General features: G+C 41.4%; 1 protein-coding gene across 1 annotated transcript; it reads right to left on the bottom strand.

Annotated features, from left to right (window-relative positions):
• Positions 1-2110: 2110 nt before the first annotated feature.
• Positions 2111-11416, bottom strand: mcmbp (minichromosome maintenance complex binding protein; the record flags this gene model as incomplete). Its single annotated transcript, XM_083897252.1, has 16 exons — positions 2111-2237; positions 2370-2458; positions 2542-2709; positions 3501-3634; positions 3782-3947; positions 4596-4713; positions 4834-4957; positions 6322-6494; positions 6572-6669; positions 7935-8080; positions 8926-9065; positions 9347-9438; positions 9830-9871; positions 9959-10099; positions 10194-10285; positions 11356-11416. The coding sequence occupies 16 exons, from the start codon at positions 11414-11416 to the stop codon at positions 2111-2113; spliced, it is 1911 nt and encodes a 636-aa protein (XP_083753378.1).

Raw genomic sequence — 11416 nt, 5'->3', positions numbered from 1 at the left:
TCCAAACCCTGCTCCCTGGATACTGGTGTCCCTCAAGGCTCAGTACTAGGACCGCTTCTGTTTTCACTATACACCAGATCACTAGGCTCTGCAATCACATTACATGATTTCTCTTACCACTGTTATGCTGATGACACCCAGCTGTTCCTCTCCTTCCCCCCATCCTCCAACACCCATGTTGCCACGCGCATCTCGGAATGTCTGGCAGACATTTCCACTTGGACAACTGCTCATCATCTCAAGTTCAACCTTAGTAAAACTGAACTTCTCTTCATCCCGGGAAAAAACTGCCCTCACATGGACCTGTTGGTCACTGTTGAAGACGTCACTGTATCGCCATCATCAACTGCAAAGAATCTGGGTGTAATCCTCACAAAGGAAGCAACGCAACTCCTGGTTCAATCCCTGGTCATCTCCCGCCTCGACTACTGCAACTCGCTATTGGCTGGACTCCCTGCCTCTGCGACTAAACCGTTGCAACGTATCCAGAACGCTGCAGGGCGCCTCGTTTTCAATCTACCCAAATTCTCCCATGTGACCCCCCTCCTCCGTGACCTCCACTGGCTTCCTGTTGCGGCCCGCATTAGATTTAAGACCATGGTGCTGGCCTTCAAAGCCATCAACCGAACTGCACCAGTCTACCTCCAAACACTGATCAGACCACACACCCCAGCTCGAGCACTTCGCTCTACTACATCAGCCGGCCGTCTGGTACCGCCATCCCTGAGAGCAAACAAAGGCTGCTCAACGAAGTCCCGACTCTTTTCTGCTCTGGCACCTCAGTGGTGGAACGAACTTCCGACCAACGTCAGGACAGCAGATTCGCTCGCCATCTTTCGCAAAAGACTCAAGACTCACTTGTTCAGACTTCACCTCGACCCTACATACCACTAACCTAAAGTACTAATAGGTTCCTACCTTCAGCACTTGTATCATAGCACTTATGGAAAGTTCATTTCTTGTGACAAATGTACTTATTGTAAGTCGCTTTGGACAAAAGCGTCTGCCAAATGCCCTAAATGTAAATGTAAATGTATACACACACAAACATTTTATACGTGTATAAAGTTTTAGTTATATAAGTTCACACATATATATACACGTGTGTTTAGGTGAACACTTAAATAACATAAAAACTTGACGGATGAAATATTTCAGCTGAAAATTATATAAACTTAATAAATAAACAAAATAACAGAGTTTATGCAGGAATCCTGAAGTTAATTTAAATACCTTTTTAAGACTTTTTCCAAGGCCTTATCACCACTTTAAGCTGTAATCAACAACACATATTTAACTTACAAAACTGTTTTAGTTTGTAATTAAATCTATAGGGCACCATTCCGGGCGATTTCCAATATTATTTCGCGCCAGGGGGAGCGCGTTCGCTCTTGCAAGATGCGTAACGTCACATGTACGTACGGCCCGAGGAGATCTTGCAGGGCGAGCATGTCTGCGCATTGTTGTTTTTAACAAATGTGGGGAGGAAAATTTAAGAATCTGCAGACACCATGACCTAAATAAATTCCATCCATCCATCCATCCATTATCTACCGCTTTATCCTCCACCAGAGGGTCGCGGGGGGTGCTGTGCCTATCTCAGCTGACATTGGCGATAGGCTGGGTACACTCTGGACAGTTACCTAAATAACTTGAGGGATTAAATATTTCAGCTGAATATCACATAAAGTTAACAACAAAATAATATCCATCATTGGAAAACAAAATGTGTTTCTGTGCTTAATTTAGCTAAATGTCCACTGAATCAAGAAGAAACTGCACTATACGAGATGATCATCTAGCACAACTCTTTTATTTACATATTTAAGCAAAACAAATATTTTGTCAAACAGAACATTTGGTCCGTCACACTGTCAAAATCTGCTGGCACAAACCCACAGCAGTCTGCAGGTAAGGCAAAATGTGACCAACAACATACTGATATGTTGCTTTACAACAATTCATTAATATCATTTATCCACCAGTAGAAAATAAATTGTATTTTCAACCTAGTGTAGAAAAAGCTGAATGCAACATGGCATAATGAAACCATTTTTTTTATTACAAACCTGTTTTTTTTTTTAGTATCAAAAACTAATCATTTGTGTGGTCACGGCTCGTTGCCATTGACACACTTGTGTTGCTCCATTCGGCTCCTCCGCTGCGCCTCGATGTGTTTGGCCTTCAGCCAGGTGTCTCTGGACAAAGAAGTCTGTCCCAGACTCAGAGACAACAACCTGTGGACAGTCAGTTTCCATCGTCATCATATTTTATTGTTGTTGGCCTTTGGTATTAATCTCACTGAATGTACTTCAACAAAGAAATGTTATATCAAGGAACTTTATATATGAATATAAACCACCGCCTACCTTGCCACAACAAGCATCTTGTGGAGGTCCTCAGCAGATATGCTCTGGGGGTCGTCCTTCCTCATGTCTACAAAGTCATCCTCGACTGACTGAGGACATCAGAAAAGTACAAGCATTAAAGGACTGCTCATGAAACAGGCCTGGGAACAGCTAAATAACACCTCAGCCTCACCTTTGTCACTTCATCAGAGATGCTGTAGTCCAGCAGCCGAGCCACACACAGGTAGTTTCTGAGCTTGTTCAGCTGCGATGACGTCGGTGAGTGCATGTGGATGCCGCTGAGATACTCCTCCATGTGTGGTGGGGCGACGTGAGATTGTACGTGCACCTGAGAATCTGACTGTGGAGGTCCAGAGAAAAAGGTTCTCAGTCAACCAAGTCATTGTATGGTATGTAAATATTTTCTTACTTAACCAAAGTAAGCCCAGTTGTCTATATCCAAACTCCTAAAGACACCAGAGAAGTTGCTATTTTGTCAAAGCAGTTCATATCTTATACAGAGGAGCTGCATGTTGTTGCTGTGCAAAAGTAGTTGCTGCCTGCTTTGTGCCCGACTAGTCTGGCATATTGTCAAAACTTAATAGCCAAATCCTTGGGCTGACCATGAACCGTCTGATCGGCTTGACCGCTTTGTTCAAGGTAAACACAGACATGCACTTGTGACTTCTAATCAACCCCCGCCGCCCTTTCACTGATGAACTAATAGATGGCCGGGCCCCGACGCCTCTCCCAGGATTGCTGCTGTGGCACACAGTCGCGGCCATGGCAACCCCATTAGCCCAACGCACAGAAATAGAACACAAGCGCATTCCTCGTGCTTTTCACAACAGTGACACCCGGGATAAAGGCGCCGGCTGAAGGGTTAGCTGTGGCGAGCCAATGGCAGCTGAGATGACAGTGTGACGCTGGCTGGAAACAACCTCCAGTGTTTTGACATAGCCTGGTTTCATGATAGGCTGGAGGAAACATATCCCCCCCCCTCCCTACCCCACCCTCCAGCCATACCAGAGAGGCCTGGGTAGAGCTGCTATCAGTTTTTTTGGGTGTTGGCTGTTTGGAGGGGACAGAAGTGGGTGGGGGTGTGTTTTCAGCCCGTCTTTGCACTCCTCATCACTCTTTGTTTGTCCTCACCGGCAGCAGCGAGCGGCCCTCCGAGACGACGAGCACGTTAATATTGCAGGGGAATTCCATCTGGTGGTAGTTAAAGTCATAATCAACCTTCTGCCACGAGATCAGGTTGCCCAGGGCCGTGACGTTACGCACACCTACAAGACGAAACGGACACAAACAAACAAGATGTGGTTAGCGCGGACTCGATCGAACCATGTGTGCCGACAGTGTTGTTGCGATGCAGCAAGGCCACTAAAATATAGAGACTGTCCTCTCAGTGTTGTGGTTTTTAGAATTGTCACCTGTTGTGTCCAGCTGTCCCTGCTCCAGCTTGGTTTCGTCCAGGAAGAGGGAAGTGTTGCTGGCCAGCTGTAAGGCTCCACTCACTAGGCGGTTAGCCACATAGTCCTTCTTAGGCACCAGCCGCATCTGGTTCATGTTTTGGAGGCTCATGCCCAGATAGTACGACTGAACAGAGAGGGGAAAACATTTTAACTAGGGCCGTCAGTCAGATGATTCATTTTTATCTGAGATCATCACAATTAGCGGCATCATCATCATTTATCACAGTTTTTAAGTCCATGTTATTTAAAGATACTTGATCATTTCAAAATAAAAGAGTGACATTTGCACTTTCCACTTAGTTGCCTTTTCCATTTCATACAGAAAAGTCACATATGCAAAAAGTCTAATAATAATAGACTATAACAGACTGAGTTTTTCTGACAGAGAAGCAGCAGAATTATCATCATCTCTCAGCAAAGTTGCAGCTTCATTTCTTTATTTATTTCACTTCCTGAATGAGAGATTGAGGTTGCTTTGCTCCACATAACAAAGAAATCATTCAAACTGAATCATTTTGGTTTCTGGACAAAACAAGACATTGTCATCTCCAGGTTGGACAAACACTGATCAATGTTTTTTTTTCCATGTTCTGATATTTTATGGACCAAACGATTCTCTGAACAAGCAGCAGCCATGACAGACTTGGTACATGAACGTGGTGTGTAAGAACCTGCAGCAATTAATAATAAAAAAAGACTTATGTTCAGAAATGAATTGAAATCAGGTAGTTAACTTTGACAACATTGGCAGTAATCCAGATAAGTCACTCACAGAGGGAACAAGCTGCTGGATGATCTGGTAGAGGCGCTCAGTGTACGAGGAAACTGTAGGACAGCCACTCAGGTTCAGTGTGAATTTGCCCAGTGGGAGAATATCTCGCCTTGTGTACCTACAAAGAAATCCAACACTGTAAAATGACAGAGCTCCTCTGGCTTTGGAAAGAAGCCACATTCACAAAGACAGGGCAGTCGTTTTTTTTTGACAGACTGGGCTTGTATTTGACACGTACACGCTAGAAATGAGATGCAGAATGAGGTACTCGGCAGCCAGGGAATCTCCCAGGAGGACATGAGTGAAGTATGTGAGTAGCTCTGCCCTAATTGTGGCCATCTCGCTCAGGGTCGAAGATAAAACTGTGGAGGGAAATGAGACAAAGAGTGAGAAGAAGTCCCTCTATAGAATCTAAACGCAGCGCTCTATAAAAGCTGCACAGTGGAAAACACTCACTGCATTAATCCTCTCCTTTGAAAGCTTTACAACATACAGCTTAACAGGCCTTGTTTTCCTGCTCACCCACAGCTGGAGGGCGAAAGGATAATGTGATATGTTAGGTGGACTTTATGTGGAGCAGCATTCGGACACTGGGAATGCAACTCACAATTATTGACCTCCGCCAGGAGGTATATGTTTTAGCTGGTTTGTTTGTTTGTCAGCAACATAACTCGAAAAGTCACAGACGGATTTGGATGAAATTTTCAGGAACAAGTGATTAAATTATTTTTTATCGCTATTTTGTAGGGGTCGGAGCTGCCTTGGTGGAGGTCTGCGCTCTCCGAGTGCTTTTCTAGTTTGTATACACTGATTTATTTAAAATATTAATTAACAAAACCAAAAGTAATTGGCTCAAACCGCTACCACAGGTAACGCTAAGACTGCAGATTGTAACAAATGAAAGAATCTATTTCCCACTCCTCTCTTTCCCGAGTAGAATGTCTTCATTTCCATATTTAGTTTCCACTTCCATTTGAGAAAGACATGCTCTGGCTGATTAATCCATTTGAGCTGTTGTAAAAACATGGCAGCACAAGATAGCAGCCTCCACAAAGACACAGCATCTTTGCTTAAGTGATAAATATGAAAAACGTTATTCTGCGTCTATGCAAACCAAGCGATGATTGTTTTAAACAAATTAAAGACGTAAACAAACCTACTTTCTGCCAACACGGATTAGAAGCAGAGTTTCTACTCAATAAATGTAATTATTACCTGAATATGAACATCACTTTCTCTCGAAAGACTAATAAACTTAATTCACACATCATGCCCAAATTACAGTGTCTTTAATCAGGGCTGCGATGACTCATTGATTATTAAATGGTTGCTAAATTAAGTGTCAACTAAGTTCATTTGATGGTCAATTAATGGGTCTTTAATAATTAAATCAAGCTCTTTGATTTTTCAGCTTCTTAAAAATTATGATTTTCTGGTTTCTTGGCTCCATAAAATAAAAGAAATCATTCAAATTGAATAATTTTGGTGTATGGACAAAACAAGATATTTGCGATCATCATCACTGATCAATATTTTCTGATATTTTATGGACCAAACAAGTAATTGGGAAAATAATCGCATCGATTGCTGCCCTACCTCTAGCGGTAATCCCTTGGGTTTTTCTGACAGTGAGATATGGAAAGTCACATAACATAACATAGTGTAAGAATCTATACTGCCGTGCAACTGTCACACACCGCATTCATACTCTACATGTTGTCCTTACAGGCACTGTTGTCTGTTAAGCTGAAGGAAGGCAGCAGAGGGTTGTTGTGTTGCAGCGGTTTGGCGTAGAGCATATGGAGACGAGGGACCAGTGATGCTGGCGGGCTGTGCACTCTCTGCTCCTCTGCCGTCTCCATGCTCTCTGTGGGGTCCAGCACGGACGATGAGGCGTCTCTGCGAGGACAGGACGGGAGTGAGTCGGCACATCACAAGCAGAGGGAAATCAAAACAGAATTACGCGTCTTACTTACTTCTCATCAGCCAATGCACTGAGAGCAGGACTGACGGAGAGGATCCCATAGACCTCAAGTGTGTCATTCAGCTTGAAGCTCTCCCAGTCCTCGTATACCTGCCAACATTATGCAGCGTTTAATCCCATTTACACATAATAGTGCGTTTATAACGGTGCCATCGTGTCTGAAATCAAATCACCTCTTAAAGTAGTCGAGTTAACATTGACTGAGCCAACAGTCTGGCATACAGTGATCTGTCTGTATCTGCCCCTGTTTGCTTGTATTGATGCCACAGAGTGGGCTCAGAGGTAAAGTTGCAGTGTGTAACTTCTGTTGCCAAAACACTGCTAGTGTCGCTACTAGGGCTGAACAATTTTTAATAAATATCTAATTGCGATTATTTTTACCGGAAATGTGATATGATTTGACATTTTCATTCAAAAAATAAGGATTTAAAAGGATTAATGGGAGAACAAAGATGTTCTCTTCAGTCTGTAGAGTAAGATGTGTATAGGTCAAGACAATAATTAATCTAAAATGATATTTTGACTATTGCACCTCCTGTGATTTGAAAAATACAGTAAGCTGCATTATGATTTCGGTAACATATCGATTAATTGTTCAGCCCTAGTCACCAGAGACCCCACAATTACCCCACACCTCATGTGAGCCTGCAGAACTTTCTGAAACGGCGACTCTAGGTCCATATTTCAACTGTTAATTTCAGTATTGCACATCCTAAATCAGTTGTGATGTAAAACATGTCACACAGACATGAAAACAAACACTGCTATACTGAGAAACACACGGAGTTGTGTGGAGCCCACATGCTTAATCAGGACTGTGTGAGGTCATTTTACACTGGTTTGAGTGTCACAGACATTCAGTTATATTTCAAAAGAACACACTACAGCTTTATATATAAAGCACGTACAAAAAACTGAAGCAGCAGATTGGTATAGTTTAAATGTATGAATACATTTCCAACATAATTAACTGTCACAGAAAAAAAATTTGTGCTTATTGCAAAGTATGTCTCTTTCTCTCTTTGAGCAAGGAACAGCTGAATTGCGTAGGATGCTTAAAGGAAGTTAATTCTGTATTTCATTTTTCTTGTCCAGGTTTCCTTAGAAAATAAGCTGTTTCATTTGTACTGATTAAAGTTTTTCCCGCCCCCATACAATGCAAATGGAAGAAAATCATCAAATTACTTCATTTCAGATCACTGCACCATGCTTTCAAAGAAAAATGTGATGCATCAATAACTGTTTCATAACCGTTTGATCATCAAATCCATGCCCCCTGAATCGTAATCAAATTGAACTGTGAGGCTCCCAGAGATTCTCACACCTAGTGGTTATCGTGGGAAAATGCAACATACCTTAACTAAACAGGAAGGACCTTTTTCTCCAGGCAGCGGGAAATTCAGGTCGATATGAGACGCAGACGTCGTCTGGGTGGACGGAGCTTCTGTCTCCTGACGTTTGCAGTCGTTGTTTCCTTGCTGTTCTACGAGACCATGAGGACCTGCAGTCGAGGGAAGACAACATATTTTTGTGTTAAATAAACTATGATGATGTCACGAGTGTAACCATTGATTTCTCTGACGTACAAGTTACATGCTCCCTGTGCCAAAACTGGACAGACATAATCATGACTGTTGTCTTGTGGGAACAAAATCAGAATCCGAAATACTTTCTTAAGATTCAGACACACAACTACAGTATATTATAATACAATAAAAATCTATGTCAAGTATGTTGTTATGTTAAGTTAAATACCAATATACAATAAACAGTAAATAAAAGAGCTGAAACTGCATGTAATTCAAATAAGTGAGATTCATTTGATCCCTACTGTTGTGATTATGTGACATATAGGTCGACAACAGTTGCACTAAAATGTCAGTTAAAGGTCACTGACACGGACAACTTCCAATATTATGAGTTTGCAAGATTCACAGCAGATAAACGGACATTGTTGTGTGACGTTGAAGGACATTGTAGAAAGAGCTAGAGTACAGTAAATGTGACTTTTACAGCTCCACAATCACACTCCATTGTATCATCATCACATCTCCTACTAGGAACATATTTCTTGTCATTATTGTGCAATTTCATATTAAATGTGATATATTTTATCTGTTGCAAATATATGATAATTGTTTAATTAATTGTTCTATTCCTTAATGTTAGTTTATTTTAAAAAAGAAAGAAAAAAGGTATCAAAATATTCTGATATTCTGACAGCTGCAATAAAACACAATTTCATGATCTTGAGGTTATGATCTGTAGGACAGTGCCAGCTTCCCAGCTTCAGCTCTTCAGGATGATTTTCGATTCATGCAAAACACAAGACAATGAGCACTTTACCGTTTTGTGGCTCCCTCTGCTTCTGTGGCTGCGTGTCCATGTCGTCCATGTCGTCGTCGTCCTCCTCGTAGCTTCGCTTCGGTCTGCTCGGCACATATGAGGTGGAAGGAACCACTCTTGCTTGGCTGGAGCCGGCATAGCTGTGTTACAGAATTAAGGAAAACTAGAGGGGGAATATTTGAAGTCAGGCACTTGAAATATATGTACAAGATATAATACGCTTGTGGTCACATGCAAAGTAAAACAACAAACTACATTTCACCCAAGTAATACACTTTTGGATAAAACTAGTCTAGGGATAAGAAACAAAGCTCTGTTCCATCAGACATTCCTTAATTTTACTCTAATCTCACATCTTCCTGATGGCACAAGTGTTTCTTATAACTTGATAAAATGTGCATTTAAGCAGAGTAATGAGGATATTTCCTTCACCCAGGGATTTTCTCCAGGGACTGGCACACAGTAGAAGGTCTGTCTCTCTGCAGTCACAGCGCTCGAGGAGTTAAAGGCCACCTGGAAGTAAATGCAAGCATCAGTATTGTTGATGCCAAAGCTGCAATGCTTTAATTCAGTGATTCTCAAACTTTTCAGAACAAGTACCACCTGAGAAAACACTGAGCTCTCAAACGAATACCATTATTACCAATGTCAAAATACAGTGGTGTAAATAGACTTCAGGAGGCAGATTTATTCCCAATAAGATAATTTGCTCTCTCATCATTCTCCTCTTCCTCACATATACTTCACATACTGGTATTTGTCTATTGGCTATTTTCTAAGGACTGGTCAAAATTCCTCAGCGCCACTCCAATCACATATTTTGGTACAAAGAGTATTTTCTGATTTTCATTTGGTACAAGATTGAGAACCATAGCTTTAATTGATTAAACAGAAACGCACATACCCCACATTCCGTCACATCTTTGTACTTCCCACATCGCAGCACCTGGGGACAGTCAGACAGTAAAATGAGATGATGGGATGGCTGTCCTTATGCACAGGGCAGCACAGATGAGGAAAATAACCCACTTACGTTAGCCTTTGTTGACGCATCAACAGTCTCATACACTCCCATGTAGAACTCTGGATCGAACATGTCTTGGATGAAACAACGGAACTTCACCAGGCTGTTTGGCTTCAGGTAGTGCAGAGGGACGTCGTTCAACGACGGAACCTGCACCAGAACAGAAGAGGCTGTGAGTGTGAATGTGCTGAAACAGCACAGGCTGCACCACTTTCTGAAGATGTTACACAGCAGCATTTATTACCGAAATATGAGCATCCTTCTCCTTCAGCTTCTCTTTGAAGAATTCAACCGCTTTTGCCTCCCATCCGGAGTTTGGACTGCTCTGGGAAACAGCTGAAATATCAACAACAGGTGATTATTATTTATATTCAAATTTAATGAACAGGAATGGGCAAAATAACAGAATAAATATTAGGCATACGGTATGCATTTTGTTGTGAAATTTGAATATTATAAGAGTCCAAGTAAGAAGTGTTATAATTTATATTAAAATAACTAATAGGAGCAGAGACAACCTGTATAAAAACACGGCTTTGAGTTTCTAATGATTTTTAAAGTTTATGTCATAATTATCCCGATTATTATTATATCGTTAATATTATTAACGATATAAATAATAATTGTAATTACCTTTTATAGAATTTTTTGGATTGTTTAAAAAAAATGACTTACGGTGGTCAGAGACATAGTCGATATAACATGTTTTTTTGTGAGAAAGATTATTCAATAAGATCATAGATGAATGAATGAATGAATGAATGAATGAATAATAAGTCAGTAAAGATGCAGCTCCCCATAGCAGGGCTGGGCGATATGGCCTCAAATCAATATCACGATATATTGATCACTGCTGGTGAGTTTTCAAGTCGAATTTCGTGAAATATTTGTTTTTCTTTATTTAGCCATATTAACACGATTATAGAAACTCACCACTTCTAATCCCAATCAGTGATATTATCGTATAATGTCCCAGTCACTTTATTACTACATAAGAAAACGTTGAATTTTGGTTTTGAGGACAGAGGTGTCTTTTATTCACACTGATAAAAGAAAGTGCACTGAAGGCATTCACGTGTGGGCACAAAGTACACGGTTTAAAGCGCTTGACTGGTCCGTGAACGCACCACGTTGATGGTTTTCAGTGTTGATGTGTGCGGACGGTTCTTTACATCAAACTGCTCAAACACACATCTGCGTTTCGTGTAAACACATGAGGGTTGTGTCAAATTAAAGCTGCAGCGGCTTCTACAATCCGCAGAAAAATTGTACTTTCATATTTTGTTTAACTTCAGGAGCAGAAGAAGAACCGCGGCTACACTTTGAGCATGACCGTTAGCACGGAGCTAACAGGCTAGGTTCACGCGTTAGCTGTCATGGAGAGAAGTTCCGGTTTTGTCTCTTACCAAACATCTCTTCAACGACAGCCAGTGGACTGTCGATCCAGTCTTTGTGTGTGGAGGGCAT

This window comes from Microchirus variegatus, assembly GCF_963457635.1.
Source record: "Microchirus variegatus genome assembly, chromosome: 11".
Taxonomy (NCBI): Eukaryota; Metazoa; Chordata; class Actinopteri; order Pleuronectiformes; family Soleidae; genus Microchirus; species Microchirus variegatus.
This window is presented reverse-complemented; position numbering and strand designations above follow the sequence as displayed.